Here is a 16,762-nt window from a genome sequence, read left to right as displayed (position 1 = left end):
ACTTGTCCTGGGGAGCAGAGATGGTGGATTCCCTGCAGATGAATCCAGAGCAGCAGAACAGGGCAGAGAGCACAGACAGGCCAGCAGAGCTGCCAGATCAGAGAAGCTTTTGTAGGGACAACATTAGGATTTGGGTCTCCTTTGAAGGCAGGTTTTTATCTGTTGGTTTTTTGGTTGGTTGGTTGGCTTTTTTGGTTTTGTTTTGGGTTTTTTTGTTGTTGTTTTTTGTTTGTTTGTTTGTTTTGGTTTGGGTTTTTGTGGTTGTTTTTTCTGTTTGTTTTTTTGTGGGTTTTTTTTTTGTTTGTTTTTTGTTTTGTTTTGTTTGGTTTGGTTTGGGTTTTTTTGGAACACATTTTTATTCAATCAGTTCACTTTCACTCACCCAACAAATGTACCCACATAATACCAACCTACATACCTGGCTGTGGAGGACATGGTCCTGATCCCATCTCCTCTGGAGATCAGCTGAGATGTTCCTAAGGTTGGGGGGCAGCAAGGTTTGAGAAGGAAGCCTGGTTCTGCACTGGGGCACCATTTCCTCACCGTACCCTGGCCCAGACCCAGCTGGGATAAATCTGTGTGGCTGCACTGCTGAACCCACACCAGGGAGAGGGAAGCTGCCACCCTGGGTGAGCCTCTGGGTGGGGTGTCTTGTTTGTTCCCAGCATGGATGGAACCAGGAAGTGAGGGTTTCCTAAAGTAACCTCCTGCTGGGATCAGAGACGTGTGTGTGTGTGTGTGTGTGTGTGTGCGCTCTGCCCTGGGATCTCTGCCAGCATCGAGTGGGTTTGGCCAGGAGCATCCCAGGAGAGGGTCCTGGTGAAGCCGAGGGAGGGCAGGCACCACACACAAACTCCCAGGGAGCTCCTCTTGACACCAGATGGTTCCCTGGGAGCCGCTTTTCAGGGGCACAGAGATCCTGTGAGGGGGAAATGAGCTGCAGATGGGCTATGTCCATGGACAGAGCTCTGGCCCTTTGCTCAGAGACCTGAGCTGTCCATTGAACCCCTGAGAAAAGCACGAGGAAGTGGTTGAAAATGTGGTTAGAGAAGTAGATTGATGTAAAGAGACAAATTTCTGCTGGGGTGGTGCTGCCAGTGCTGGGGGTGCAGCAGGACGGGGATGGTGGGGTGTGCACAGGTGGTGTTTGCTCTCACATCTGCAGCAACATTTGCTCAGGGGAAGTGAGTTAAGGAAAGATTCAGAGATGGCACAGGGAGCAAATAATCAAAATCATGGAATGGTTTTGCTTGGGAGGGACCTTAAATCTCATCCAGTCCCAATCCCCACCCTGCCATGGGCAGGGACACCTCCGACCAGCCCAGGGTGCTCCAAGCCCCATCCAACCTTCAACACTGCCAGGGATGGGGCAGCCACAGCTTCTCTAGGAAACCTGGGATCACCACCCTCAAAAGGAAGGGCAGCGTCTGACCCTGTGGACACACGGGGAAGTGACAGGGACATGACAGACACACACAGCTCCAGACTGTACTGGAGTCAGTGCTGTTCACCTTGGTCTCCCCCCAACAGAAACTGCAGCCCTTTAGGAAAAAAACAAAACAAAACAAAACTCTTTATCAGCTGGGTAGTTGAAAAAAAAACAATCAGTCCTTGCAAGCACCCCCAGGTATTGGCTCTGAAGAGTGGCGATGTTGGCATGGGATACCTAACAACACACAAAAGATTCACAGATGTCTTCTAAGCTAGAAGGGTGAGGGAACCAGCAGGATCTGCTGCATCTCCTGAGGCGTTGCCTCCCACTTGCCGAAGGGCAAGTTGCCATGAGTCCATCTGGGGTTACCCCTGCAAAGGCAGGAGGTGCCCAAATGACCCTGGAGCTGAGGGGCAGGACTGCTGGCTATCTCCATACTTATGCAGCCTCTTCCCTTGGCTTCTGCTCCCCCGTCCATCCCAGGCTGCAGGTAGCTGGAAAATCACCCAGCACGTTCCTCCAGCACCTCTCGCTGCTTCCTGAGAAGTCAACAGGGGGATGTTGGGTGAAGGTTTTTTTTGCTTTTTATTTGGCTTTATAGTATTTTGCTTTCTATGGACTGTGGTGGAAGGTGGAGCCTGGTGCTGCTGGCCGGGCTTGTTGCAGACCTGCTGGCCCATGGGCCATTTGCCTGGTGACCATGGGCGTGTCCGGAGGTTGGGGGGGGGGGGGACGGGGAAGGCAGAGCACGGGGCTGGTTGTCTCTTTAAGGTAGAAAAAGGAACTCTCTGGCTACCACTTTGTGGAGTTTCTACCAGATACCGGTTTTCATGAGCGTTTCATTTCATCTCCTCCTCTCCCCGCCACCTCCAGCCCCACCTCCTCCTCCAAAGCGGCATTTCTGCCTCCCTCCCCGTACAGCATCTCGGAGCAGCAAGGAAACGCCGGGCTGGCACCTGCACTCACACACAGACACACACACAGACCCCTCTGCAAGCACCTCTGCGGGGGAGAGGCACCTCCTGTGCGTGGCATCTTCCTGGGAGCATCCCGGGACTCGCTGCCTCCGGGCTGCTCTGCCTCCTCCCCGGCTCTAGCTGCAGCGGCGGCACCAAGAAACTCGGCGGGGGACAGCGAGCAGCAGGGGTCCAGAGGAGGCATCCGGAGTGTCCTGGGATTCGGAGCATCCCTGGCATCCGGAGTGTCTTGGGATCCAGAGCAGCCCTGGCATCTGGAGCATCCTGATGTCCAGAGCATCCCAGCACCTGGAGTATTCTGGACATCCTGGGGTGCAGATTATTCCCTGGTCCATCACATCCAGAGCATCCCTCCATCCAGAGCATCCCATCATCCAAAGCATCCCTAGAAACCTGAAGCAGTGTCCGGGGAGGAGGAGATGCCTGGCTGTGAGTAACTGGGAGGGAAATCTCACTCCTGCTGATCAGCTCCTGGGAATGTCCCTCTGCCCCTAGTGCCAGTGAAGAGCACAAGAGGGAGAGAAGGAGAGGAGGAGGAGAGGAGGAGGGAGGATGAACACAGAACAGGGAGAGAGGGATGGTGTTTCTCCCCTGGAGCTGGCTCTGGTGATGATCACCTAGTGCAGGTCACATCTAGAGAAGGTCCCCTGGCTCCTCATGGAGGACAACTGGGGGCCCCCCAACTCCAGCATGCTGGGGGAGCCCTCGTTGCTGGTGGGGAGCAGCTGGGTGGCCGCTTTCCTCTGCTTCATCATCCTCCTCACCACGATGGGCAACTTTCTCCTCATCCTCCTCATCGTCACCCAGCGCTCCCTCCGCAACACCTCCAACTACTTCCTGGTGTCCCTCTTCATGTCCGACCTGATGGTGGGGTTGGTGGTCATGCCCCCAGCCATGCTCAACCAGCTTTACGGCCGCTGGGTGCTGCAGGGTGACTTCTGCTCCCTCTGGTACTCCTTTGATGTCATGTGCTGCAGCGCATCCATCCTCAACCTCTGCGTCATCAGCTTGGACAGGTACCTGCTCATCATCTCCCCCCTCAAGTACAAGCTGCGGATGACCTCCTGCAGGGCCCTCTGGCTCATCCTGGCTACCTGGACCTTGGCTGCGCTGGCCTCCTTCCTGCCCATCAAGATGGGTTGGCATGAGCTGGAGTTCGAGGTCCAGGCCCTGAATGTTACCTCCGCAGGGGATGACAACCAGTGTCGGCTGCTGGTCAGCTTGCCCTACGCCTTGGTGGCCTCCTGCCTCACCTTCTTTCTCCCCTCTGCTGCCATCTCCTTCACCTACTGCCGCATCCTCCTGGCAGCCCGCAAGCAGGCGGTGCAGGTGGCTTCCCTCACTTCCAACGTGGCCACGGCCACCATCGCCAATGAGACCATGCTGCAGGTAAGGTGGCTGTGGCCACGTTGTTCCTTGCTCATCCCCGTGGTGTGCTTGGGGTCTTCCTGCCTTCAGGGTGGTCTCCAGGCTAGAGCCAGCAAAGGGCTTTGGCAGCCAGACCACAGGGAAGGACATTTTGAGCAACATTCGCCTCCCAGATGTGTCTCTGAGGTGCCCTGAGTCTTGTCTGAGTGATGCTGTGCATTTAAGCTGCTCAGGAGCACAGAAACATCATGAGCAGAAGCAGAGGAATAAACTCAGATCCAGGCAAAAATGCTCCGCGGTGCAAAATAAATGCAGCTTCACCCTCCTCTTGGCTCACGTCATCCTGGAGGGTTTTGATCTTTTCTGACGCATAAATCTTGGCCGTGGTGGGCATCAGACATATGGGGGAGAAGGAGTTTAAATAATAACAACTCCCAAAATCTTGAGAGCACCTTCTTTTGAACAGCCAGCTTCTATTTTTGTTACCTGCTCTATATGGGAGCTGCAGAACACCTCCTTACTCGACTGCCTGGGTGGTTTTTAGAACCAGAACGTGGCTGCACTTGTTTGTGTTTCTCCAGGAGAAGGTAATAGCCACTAAATCCAACAGCTTTAATTCCCTTTAATGGGCTTTTGTTGATCTCATATCCTACAGGGAAAAGGAAAAAACAAAACAAAACTTAATTGCCTTTAAAGCCCTTGATTTAGTTTGGTTTTCTCTCTCTTTTAAGAAAGGAGCCAGGACTCTCCCACCCATGCTGCCATGTACCAGACTTGGGAAAGGAAAATGAGAATCAAAAAGTTAACAGACAACGTCATAAAATGTTTCTTTTCCCTCCCCTGGCTGCCAGATATTGGAAAACCAGCAGAGAAAAGGAGCCCAGCAGGTTCCTCAAAGCCCCAAATCAGATCAGGGTGAGTTGAAAACAAGGTGTCAGCCCGAGAACACTCAGGTTTCATCAAAAAGATGATGAACAGCAAGGAAAAACCCAATTTTTTTCTCTTTTGGGGCAGGGAGCTGCATGGCAGTGAGGCCTCTCTGCATTACAGCAGAGGGCTGAGATGATCACTTCAGACTGCAAGTGTGGACAGAGGCCTGAGTTCTGGGGTATGGAGGCTGCAATGTTTGACATTCTGTTTTTCAAAAATATAATCAATTTGCTGCTCTAACCAGCAGCGAGAGCCACCCCTCTAGGGCACACTAAAACAGCGGATTAGGATTTTTCTACAAAAGAAGCATCTTAATGATAAAGTCCCTGTCATTAAAAAAAAAAATAATAATCAAACCTCCTTAATGTTGAGGATTTCTGTGGCTTCCTCATCCTGACTGATGGGTTGGGCATGGTGGTGTGCTCTTGCACAAAGGGAAATAATGATGGTTTTTTTGCAGGATATGCAGCACCAGGCTTTTTGGGTGGAGGCTGGTGCTGGTGGGTCCAGCTTGGAGAGAAGCTCTTACTCATTGCTGCATCTCCTGCTGCAGGTTCCCTGTGCCCTGAGCCCACCTGTGGCCACCAGTGAGAGCAGGAGGTTCACCAACAAGCACAGCAAGAAGGCTCTGAAGGCCAGTCTGACACTGGGCATCCTCCTGGGCATGTTCTTCGTGGCCTGGCTCCCCTTCTTTGTCACCAATGTGACGCAGGTGAGCACCTGTGGGGTTTTTTTTATGTCAGCTTTTCAAAAGCTGTTCACTGGGTTGGAGTTCAGATGCCAGCAGGTCTTACTGAAAAGCCTCTGGGACCAAAGGTGCAATTTCTCTGGACAGTAACAGCAAGGAAAAACCCTTCCAAAGGGTTTTGGAGGGTTCCTTTGAAAGGTAAATGTTGGAATGACTGGGAAACCACTTAGGTCTGGGGCTGAAGTGGGAGATGGTGCTAACCCTTGCTGTTGTTCCCCTGTCAGGCAGTCTGCAGTTGTGTCCCTGCTGGCTTCTTCGATGTCCTCACCTGGCTGGGGTACTGCAACAGCACCATGAACCCCATCATCTACCCACTCTTCATGAGGGACTTCAAGAGAGCCATGGGCAAATTCCTGCCCTGCTGTCAGCACTCGGGGGAGCCTCGTCCTAGCGCCATCTCCCTCTCCATGAGGAACTCCAACAGTGGAGCCCGTGCTGCCACATCCCTCAAGAATGTCCTCACCTTGCAGGCAGAGACAGACTCGGTGGAGTCTGGGGTGCTGGGGAATGAGCACAACCTGCTGCCCTCCAGCCATAGCCCCCGGGCTCTCCCAACCCCTAGCTGCTGTGAGGAGGTCAACAACCTCTTTGACACGGAGCCCCCAGACATGGACATGCAGCCCCAGTGCCTGGGCACCCCTGTGGCCTGAGTAAGGGTGTCTCAGTGGTGGGGTCCTCTGTGTGCTAGTGAGGATCCCTCAGCTGGATGGAAGCTCTCCAGAGAGATGATTTGCTGCCAGATGGTTCCCTGTCCACGCATTGCTGCTTGATGCCCTCCTCAGACACCATGTGTGTCTCCTTGGAAAAGACGATGTCACCAAGAGCTCCCGTGGGTGGGTTTCAACAATGCAAAGCCACAGTTTACTGCTGAATCGATCTGCCTTGTTCCACCTTTGCTCACCATCACCAGTCCCTTGCCATTCTCACAGAGCTGCTTCTTGTGGTCTTTTCACCTCCACTTAGTCTGAACTTCAGACTCTAGACCCAGCCTTTGTCTCCCTAAACTCAAACCAAGGCCTTTCTTCAGCTTCCAACAGCAGATCACCTCTGTTTCACCAAGTGCATCAAGAGGAATGGTGGAAACCACATCCCATGACTCATGGACAGGAGGTTTGGGGCTGTCTCAGGTCCACAGAGCATCACACCTTAGAGCTGAAATTCCTCTCCTGCTTTGGGCTGGATCTGTCCTGGTTTCCCATGCCAGCTGTGGGCTGCAGCAGAGTGGAACCACAGTGTGGAATCACCAACAGTCTGCACTCCAGGGGATTACATTTGAGGCAAAATGTTCAAGGTTGGTGTTTGGATCTTCAGTGAGGGTGTGGGTGTTCAACTTATGTCTCAATGGGTATCCTGACAGTAGGAAGGAAGGAGATAAGCTTCCCTTCAGCTTTCGTCCTACAGCTTCCTAAAAATAGCATATGACCATCACACTTTGACAATCCATCAACTTTTAGGTGATGCCATTGATGCCATTAGAAAATATATCTTTTTTTTTTTTTTTTTTTTTTTTTTTTTTTTTTTTTTTTTTTTTTTTTTTTCCCCCACCTTCAATTAAGAATCTAAATGACTTTTGCCTTCTAAATGACAGTGCCAGCCCCCCTGCCCCTCCTTGTAGCCATAGCAGAGAGAGCTGCGAGTGATATGGTAACATGGGCACTTGAAAACAAGCAACAACCCAACAAATGCTTTTAGCAAATTCTTCCTTAAGTGCCTTTTGGATGCAGAGATAGGTTGGGAATCAGCTGCTGTGTCCTCTACCCTGCTGCTGGTTCCTTGTCTCACGCTGATGAGTTTGGCTCCTGAAGCTCCTGATTGTCCAGACAAAGCATCCCCAGGATGCTGGAAGGAGCAGCCATGTGCCAAGCAAGTCTCATCAGTTTTCTTGCCACATTGCCCATGTATGTTCCAGAACTGAACAAGTGTTTTTGTGACTAACTTGACATTTCTTTGCTGCAAATCCCTTTGCAGCTGAGGACTGGTCAGTGAGAAAATGGCTGTGATGAAGGGAGGACTGAGCACAGGTTGGAATATCAAGCTCTTTAATACATTTAGGCCATGTATCTGTGGACAGAGAGCTGGGGGTTGGTATCAAGAATGAAGATCAGGATGTACATCTCTTCACAGATGGATTTTTGTAAAAACATACTTTGACTATAACTCCAGGTAAAAAGGAGTAGAAAAACACATGATGAACTCCAGAAGTCCAGAAGACACAGGCTCCAGGAGATGGACAAAGAGAGGCCACTTCTTTCAGCCAAAAGTTCAGAAACAGCAACAGTGACTCTCTTCCCAAGCCTTCCCATCTTCTTTGTGATGAAGCATTTGCTTGGGGAGAAATCCTCTGCATGAGGTGGGGAAATTGTATCATAGAATCATAGAATGGGCTGGGTTGGAAGGGACCTCAGAGGTCATCGAGTCCAACCCTTGATCCACTACTGCTGTAGTTCCCAGCCCATGGCACTGAGTGCCACATCCAGTCTCTTTTTAAATATCTCCAGGGGCGGAGAATCCACTACTTCCCTGGGCAGCCCATTCCAATGCTTGGTCACCCTCTTGGTAAAGAAATTCTTTCTAATGTTCGACCTAAACCTCCCCTGGCACAACTTGAGACCCTGCCCTCTTGTCTTGCTGAGAGTTGCCTGGGAAAAGAGCCCAACCCCCCCCTGGCTCCAACCTCCTTTCAGGGAGTTGGAGAGAGTGATGAGGTCTCCCCTGAGCCTCCTCTTCTCCAGGCTGAACACCCCCAGCTCCCTCAAGGGTCTGTGCTCGTGTCCCTTCATCAGCCTGGTTGCCCTCCTTTGGACCTGCTCCAGGACCTCGATATCCTTCCTAAACTGAGGGGCCCAGAACTGGACACAGTATCCCTTTCCTCCAGCCAACTGCAACAACATTGACCAGCAACACAGGCCTGTCACAGCCTGGCTGAGAAGTCCCCATGGCTCTGCAGTGAGGAACCACTTGAGATGGGACCTGAGCAGGTCTGAGCCCCCTTTAGAATCAGGGAATTGGGAACAGCCAGGCACTGTACCCAAAGCTGCAGTGTGTCACCAGGTGAGACAGCATGCCCAGAGCAGCCACATTTTCCATTTGATGAGAAATAACCTGCAAGTGAGGTCTGCAGAAAGATGGGGAAAGAGAGGAGAGGGGTTGTTACTCTAGCTGCTGGGGTGGGGACAGGATGGGAGGATTCTGAGTGAACCAAAATCAGAGGCCGCAATCTCACTGTTTTCAATGAGACCTTCACAACCTGGATGTGGGGAGGTGTTTGTATCAGCTGGAACTTGTTTTAAATAAAAACCACAGAGGTGTTCTTCAGAGGGGGTTAATCCTCTTGCCATGTGCCTGTTAGGTGTATATTCTGGGGCTCAGAGGCAAAATGGGCCAGAAAAGGCCCTTTTGTGGAAGATGGGGATCACTCCCATATGGTTCTGGAGCATTCTGTGTGGCAGGGGATGTAAAGCAGGGCCCCTCCTCTGGTCTGAGGCTGAGAGAGAAGACAGCAGATGCCAATTGGCTTTTATGGAAGGAGGTGGAAATCACAGATCTGTGTTTATCCTGTGCCAAGTATCAGTTTTATTCTAAGCCAATTAAAAATAAGTCTAGAGGGGGCTTTTAAGGCTGGAGAAGTGTGTGGGACACAAAACGAAAGTCTCTGGGTTGCTGGCTTGCAAGGCCTGGAAGGAAGTTCCACAAAATAATAAATCATAAAAAGAAAAACCCACTTTGTTCCTTTTGCTGTCTTTTCACCCAGGGACTCAAAGCATGTTTCTAAGAGCAGAGAGGCCTTGAATGCTTCCTGCCCTCAGCTTGCAGGCAGGGAACAGTCCTGAGGACTGGGAAGTGCCCCAGCCCTGGCAGCAAACTGGCAGCAGACAGAGGAGGGGAGCCAGGCAGCTGGAGCCTTCTGCCCCCTCCCTGTTCACCAAAGCCAAAACAGGAATGCTGAGATGTGCAGAGCTGGGCAGCCAGAGCCTGCAACACCCCTGCTCACCTGAGAACCAAAAACCAAACTAGTGGAAACACCTGCTGGTGGAAAACTGGTTTTAATGTCCTACTAATGAGCCCTTCTTCATGACAGGCTTAAAAATACCCACAGAGCCACCTGCTTTCCCACGAGTGACATAGCAGAGGCACAGCCCCTCATGGTGACAGCTGCTTCCCTCCAGAACAAACCCAGGAGGGTAGTGGCACTGCTTCCTGAGGAGCACCACTGAGTCAGGCAGGAGTCAGCCCATTCTCATCTGTGGGTGATGCTGTGGGTGGCTGCTCCGAAAGGTTTGATCCAGTGACTGACTCCAGGCTCTGAAAACTGCACCTACAGCTCTGTCAGCTCAACCAACAGCTCCTTTGGGAATCCCAGTGCAATGGGCAGTGCTTTGACAGCAGTTTTAGTATTGGCTGAGCACCACTGCCCAACATGAAGAGCTCTAATCCACAGCTTCACCTGCTGCCTGTTCCCTGCTCTGTGCACAGTCTGGGCAGGGGAGCAAGGTTCCTCCCTGGAGGCAGCTGGGAGAATCCTGGTGGTGAGTGTGGATGGCTGGGAGAGCTTCAACATCAGCTACATCCTCCTCTTGCACTGAGTTTGCCTCTTTCCCAGTCTGGCTGCCTGCTGCCTGCTGGGATTTCTTGGATAGAGGGAAGGAAAGACCACTGCTGCCCTTCTCTTCCAGATGGCTGTCCTTGGTTTTAATGCCCACAGCTTTTAGGATGGTGTCCATTTGCTTCATGTAGTCCAGGTGGCCATTTACCTGCAAGCAACAAGAGTCTGTTAGTGGGGAGGCTGCAGGGAACCTGGCTCCATCCAGTCCTTTACCTCAAAAGCCACCAATGCTGTGAGACCTGGGTTTGGATCTGGAAGGCTGAAAGAATGAGGCCTGGAAAAAGCAGCTGCCCATTTAATAACCTGAGCTGGTTGCACTCTGCATGGCACACACTGCTGCAGGGGTTGCTTTTCCTCTGACACATGAGTTTGTCAGTGCTTGGATATTGCTGAGTTACAAACCCCCAGATTCTGGGTGCCACAAGGGTAAGAGAGGAGTTGACCTGCCATGGTGAGAGACACCCAGGTAAGGGCAAGAAAAGTTGTCTTAGTTCCCCTCCCTGTTGTCTGTTACATCACATATCCTCTTGCTGCCTTAGCTCCCTTGTAAAAACAAAGATTATCTTATTTAAATTAGGCTATAGTCATTAAATCTCATCACAGCTACCAGGCGTGTTACAGCTCTTGGCTGGAAGCTGCACTGACCATATAAAACTGGGAGCCTGAGAGTAATGGGTTCATAAACCAAATTAAAATCAACAATACATGCAAAATCCCACGTTTTTCTTGGAAAGTGATTTCCAACATAAGATAAGCCCTCTTGAGATGGATGTTGGAACCCACCATTCCAGCCAGGGCACAGGAGGGAGAGGAAAAACTCCACAGCAGGTTTTGTTAGTTCATCTGGCTGGAAAGGCAGAACCTGCCCTCTCTGTTTCAGGGGTCCTGTGCAAGCCCATTGTTTGCAGTAAGGACAGGCAGGATCCTCCTGGAGACCAGCCTGCAGCTGCCCTGTGCTCACAGCATCACCAAGTGGACTGAGGGTGGGATTTCCACTGGAGAGAAAAGTGGGGACCGGGGGGCTGGGGGGGGGGATGGGGTGAGGCTGTTTGGATGCTACACCAGGAGAGATTCAGGGGTGTGATTTGCTTCCTAAGATATTTTAGTGTATCTTTGCTAAATTCTAATTTAAACCCTTCCTGACCCAGCCAGAAGGCTGCTGTATGCAACGCTGCCACTTATTTCCCCTAATCTTGCAACTAATTAGGGCATTTTCACAGCAGGGAATCCCCAACATCACAGTCCCAGGTTTCCTGCTTCCCAGATCTGCGTGCAAGGGCCCCAGGAAGGGGTTTTCTGCTCGTGGGAGAGGGTGAGAGCTGAGAAACCCAGAGCTGGGCTCTGCTCAGCTCCCTGCTGGCTCCATCAGTTCCTCCTGACCAGCACACCTCTCCCCAAACTTAAAGCAAACTTCTTCTCTTGCACAGGCAACATGCAAACCTCTGAGCTGTTGGGGTTTTTTTTGAGTGGTAACATTTGAATGCATTTTAGGACTTGGAGCAAAATGGAGGATTTAATCAGCACATTAGTAATGCAATATGCAACTTGAATCAGTCCAGATGGCTCGACAGGCTCTTGATGTTTTGAACAGATTAGTTAATTAAAATAACCATTGAAGGACTCATGGGCTGGCTGTTAAGATGAGTGTGTTGGTTCTCTGAAAAGGGGAAGAACCTTTTGCTGCACAGCAAGGGGTGCTGGGGGCTAAGGAAAGAAAAGTGCACAGGGCTAGGTGAGGTGGGGAGAAACAAGAAGAAAATGGGTGTCCAGGGAGGAGATCTTTTCTGCTGTATTCTGAAAACTCTACAGTCATCACAACCCCCCTTCCCTGCTCAGGGCCTGGGGATTTCCCAGCCAGTTGTATCACTTGGTCATTAGTTAGACAGAACAAATTCCCTCTCTAAGGACTCAATGTTCATAACTCCTCAGGATCCTGCATCCTCCACTAAAATAACAGGGAATTCACCTTCCTCCAGCACCAGGAGACACACAGAGCACTCCGAAGAGCTGAGCCTTGCCTCATGCAGCTACAAGAGAAGCTGAAAACTCCTGAAAGTCCATCCCTTGCCACAGATCTGCTAATGCCACCAAATCTCTCAAAAAATCCTCACTTCTGTTTCCAGAAGAGCCCAGTGGAGGATTCCAGATCAATACATGTAGTGAGACAGGACCAGGTACCCTGAGTTATTGATGAGTGGGTGTGGGTTCACCTGTGTCTGGCCTCCCTCCTGAGCATGTGCAGGAGCTGGGGGCCAATAAGAGAGCAGCTGACACCCATGGAGAGAGCTCTCACTCTTCAGTGAGGATGGAGAAGCCCATAGCTTGAGGAGCCCCAGGAGCAGGCAAGAAGGGGTAGATCCCAAGGCCACAGGAACAGCCCTAGGACATTGTCCAGGAATGGGCTAAACCCCGAGGCCTCAGGAGCAGCCCTAGGAGCAAGAAGGACTCCTCCTGCTACAAATACAAGTCCTGAGAAGTGTAAGAGGAGGTAGGACTTGTTCTTGCTGTAGTGTGTATATTGGGACATAAAGTACTGAGCCATCACCAAAAGAACAGTGAGCAAATTGCCTTGCCAGTTTTTTTGCCATCCTCGGGGGAAAATTCAACAATTCCACCTCTCAAAAGCCCCTTTTTAGACTGAAAAAGTGAATTTCTCCACTGGGCAGGATGTGCTGGAGAAGAGATGGGACCATCTTAACATAAGGGACAAGAAAAACTTTAGAGGGAAAGAAAGGATTGTTTGAGTATTTGTCATAACAAAGTTCGGGAGAATTTAAAAGCAGATGGAATAGAAAAGTCTGCTTGTAACCAAAACAAATAATATTTATGCTTGTTATAAGGAAATGAAAGCAGTGGGGTAGGTTTATCTTTGTGCTTAGGTGACTTCTCCCCCATTGTAGCTGGTTTTATGTTTGCTTTGACTCACTGGAAAACACAAGCTAGCTGCCTGAATCACTAGCTTGGCTGCAGCACTAGGCAGGATGATCTCCAAAGACCTATTTGCTCCAAAGATCTCCAAAGCCACCATTGCTCAGGTGGCTGCATCGCTCAGCTGGAAGGAGTTGCCAGTTCAGAAAGTCTGGAAAGGTTTTCAAGTCCAAATCCACCCCAAAGCATAAAAAAATGTCACAGAGCCTAATTAGCTGCATCTCTTAAAATAAATTGCAGTCTTTTTATTTGGTACAGTAAGTGCCTCTGGTTATGGTGTGGTAAAAACACAACTGATGGGAGCTTTTAAAACAAATAATGCCACCCTTGGGCCTGCAGACAGCTCTCTGGTGGTGGCTGCACCCAAGGAGCTGTGAGCTCTGCAGCACAGATGCAGCTCTCCCTGTTCGTGACAGCAGCTTCAGGTGGAGAGGGACAGGGTACAGGGAGCAGTGTGTCTGAGAAGATACAACCATGGAATCTATCTGCAGTGACCACGCAGCTCTCCCCAGCAGCCATCAGCTGGTGCTACCTCCACAGCTCCACTCAGTTGGTTTTCCCCAGCATTGTGAAAGAATTGATCCAGCATCACCACAGGATCCATCCATGAAGATCAGCTCTCCAGGAGAGAGGAAGAACCCTGACTTCTTTCAGGTTTTGAGCTACAGGATCCCAAGGTGTACTCTGTAGCCCAGAGGAGATGCCTGGTGACCCAAGTGGTGGACTTGGGAGAAAGGACACTTGGTACACTCCTGGCTCTGCCATGGACCCATCTGAGCACTGGCAAGACTGTCATGACCCTAGCTATTACAGTGACATTATTCTGCTTGACATGGCTCATTCCAGAGCCAACTGTTTCCCTGCTCAGATCCTGCCCAGCTTCCCTCAAGAAGATCTCTACTGATCCCAAGGTGCCAGTGCAAGGAGCACACAGTGGCTCCAGACCCTGGATCAGCTCTCAAAGCTGTTTGCTCTGCAGGGCTGTGTAGCTTATGAGAGCTCTGCTGGAAGTCCCTTGGCCCCTGTGCTACCTGCAGGGAGGGATAAAGGAGAGAGAGGTTGGGCTCTGCCTTCCTCCTTGACCAAACATCCTATGGACTGAAGTCCATCCTGTGGATTGGAGGAGAATTACAGAGGAGCAAGGGGGGATGCAGCAGGAGCAGAGAATACACAGGGACTCTGCAAGTTGCAGGAACTCAGGTTATTAAGACAGCTGAGGATGTCACCTCTTTCATTTGTTTTGAACCATTCACATCCAAACAATTTTATCAGGCAGGAAAAAAATAACCTCAACATAAAATGCCCCTCCAGAGCTCTGTTCTTTCAGTAGGAGCAGTAATGACTGCCTTGGAGGGTGAGAAGAGTTAATAGAGTGAGCAGCAGTTCCTGCAGCTCAGATAATAATCACACCTCACTTCCCAGCCCTTTTTCCCCCTGGTGTGTCAGGCACTGTGTGTACATGCATCATGAAATGCAAACTGCCTCTGGGTGGCACATCCCAACAGAGCCAGCTCAGCAGCTTTGGTTCCTGCCAGTTCAGCTCTCGGTTTTACTCTCCTTTTCCAACGGTGGCAGAGAAATCTGTAATCCAGGAAGTGAACTGGAGTGCAGCTGGGAAAGCAACCACCAGCCAGTAATTCTACCCCAGTGTTGGGGTAGAATTGGTAAAGAAGCGAAGAAATGTCATTTTTGAAACTCAAATGTCATTTTTGCTTTCAAAAAAAAAAAAATCCTCTGTTCTTGATAATGCCTCTGAATCCACACAGCCCTACTCTACCAGATGGTGGCAAAGACTGATAGATTTGAGGACTGCTGAGATCTGCCAGGTTATCACTCAAAATGCAGCCACCTTTGCTAAGCTGGCAGGTTCCTCTGGTCAGATTTGTTCCCACATGTCAGTGTAAGCCTTAACTCAGAGTGCCAGGTATGTCTTGTATGATAGAGGGCATTCAGCCTGGCAGAAAATGTTCTATTTGTTCTCCACAGTTTTCTGGAAGCTTCCAGCAAAGATATAACGCTGCTTGGGCAGGGGAATACGGATGGACCTGGCAGAGCCAGTTCTCCCAGAGAGAACTAGAAGAACATTAAACAAACCTGAAAGAGGCTGAAATTAAGTTAAAATAGAAACAAAATTCTTCTCTTTGGGTTCTTAGAAAATAGCATTTCTCAAAACCAACAACAATGAACACATCTATCAATTGAGAAGTTTTAATTTAAGTGTATTTATTTAAAAATGTGAATTTGCATTTAGTCTTCCCTTGCACTGTAGGTATACCCCGAGCATTAGCAGTCCTGGCTGCCAGCAGAGGAGAAGCTAATAAGAGGATATCAGAGGAAAACTTTAGAGGGCTGAATTTATCTTGAAAATGCTGTCAATGTCATTTGCATTATTCCTCTTTAACATTTCTACTCTGAAAAACTGACAGGATAAAGCTTGTAGCACAAGTCAGCTGAAGCCAACAGGCTTGGCTGCTCCATCATCCCTTCACACCATCACAATGCTTGTGAATAGAACAAGTCTCTCCATTCTTATTTTCTTCCTTGTTTTAAAACTAACTTCACTGGGAACATTTTTTTTTTTTAATTATAGTGATGTTTCTTAAGACAGGCTGTAATTTTTGCCTGTAATCACTTTTCAGCCCTGACTTACTGATCAAGTCATTCTTACCTCTGGGAAGATAACGGATGGACATTACCCTCAGCCAGCATCCAGCCCAATATCACACTAAGGTTCCTTTCTCCAAGGACTTTTTCCATCAAACTTTGCTATGTTTTGTGTAAACACACAGTTCTGAGTGTGTGGACAATTCTGAGTGAAAACTGTTTCTTTTGATGATGAACTCTGCCAGCTCAATTTACCAACTGCAAGAGGATGATGGTAAGGAGGAAAATACAGAATCTAACGAGACAACAGAGGAAGTTAAAGGAGGAAAATAAATTTTGGAAGTGTGAAGCCCTAAGGGGTGAGACAGAGAGCAGCTGTACATGACTGACAATGGGCAGGACAAAGGAAGAGGGAGCTTCATAAATTCTGAATTAATAAGAGAGCCCTTGGAAGAGTTTCAAGGGAAGCAGGTATTGCACTCTGCACACCAAGGCCACAGCTGAAACCTACAGCTGCTTCCATCAGTTTTTCAACTGCTTGTGGAGCTGCTGCTGATTCTTTTTTTTTTTTTGTTTTTGCTGGTGCTCTCCCTGATGACTGCTAGAAGTGGAATCAGTTCTCTTCTTTAGCTATTAGATTGTGTCTGAACACCCAAGAGCCTTTCCAGATATATCAAAGTTGCAAAACATGCTTTTAAGGTGGCTATAATCAAATCCTTATTTTTCAGTGCTATTCCAAGTGGAAATTATTTAAATTAGATGGTACGGAGAATGTTCTAAGAGGCCCAGAATAAACTGTGCATCTGACCATCACTGGGGGAATAATTTGAAGATAATCCCTTGGGCCTCAGAAGAAAAGAGATCCCCCAAAATAAAGACTGGATTGATAAATCAAACTGCAGTGTTCCTAAAAATAGCTCAGGGGGCCCAGATATTTGACATTATAAACTAATGTATCCTGTATCCACTACTGACCCAAAATATTTGCTGTATGGATCAAGACAGGATTATGGTGAATATTTCAAGAGTCCAGATGAAAACAGTGAGATGAGATGCACTCTCCATAACTGGGATGATACAACAGGACCTGCTTGCAGCAGAGGATGACTCCTTCCCTCTAGCATCCTAACAGACTGATCACCCTTTTGGTGATACACAAGATTTGGCAGCTG

The 16,762-nt window shown here is 49.5% G+C and overlaps 2 protein-coding genes across 2 annotated transcripts in view; one reads left to right on the top strand and one right to left on the bottom strand.

Annotated features, from left to right (window-relative positions):
* The first annotated feature begins 3,066 nt into the window (after positions 1–3,066).
* Positions 3,067–6,105, top strand: HTR6 (5-hydroxytryptamine receptor 6). The gene is made up of 3 exons (XM_008503675.2): positions 3,067–3,798; positions 5,261–5,419; positions 5,680–6,105. The coding sequence occupies exons 1-3, from the start codon at positions 3,067–3,069 to the stop codon at positions 6,103–6,105; spliced, it is 1,317 nt and encodes a 438-aa protein (XP_008501897.2).
* A 3,372-nt stretch (positions 6,106–9,477) lies between these two features.
* TMCO4 (transmembrane and coiled-coil domains 4) overlaps positions 9,478–16,762 on the bottom strand; it is a 39,349-nt gene continuing 32,064 nt past the window's right edge. Inside the window, exon 14 of the mRNA XM_030463528.1 lies at positions 9,478–10,206. Coding sequence (XP_030319388.1) covers positions 9,883–10,206 — 324 coding nt within the window. The 3' untranslated portion in view covers positions 9,478–9,882. The remainder of the gene's footprint in view (positions 10,207–16,762) is intronic.

The sequence above is a fragment of the Calypte anna genome, chromosome 21 (assembly GCF_003957555.1).
Source record: "Calypte anna isolate BGI_N300 chromosome 21, bCalAnn1_v1.p, whole genome shotgun sequence".
Classification (NCBI taxonomy): Eukaryota; Metazoa; Chordata; class Aves; order Apodiformes; family Trochilidae; genus Calypte; species Calypte anna.
The sequence above is the reverse complement of the archived record's forward strand: the minus strand, read 5'-3'. Positions and strand labels throughout refer to the sequence as shown.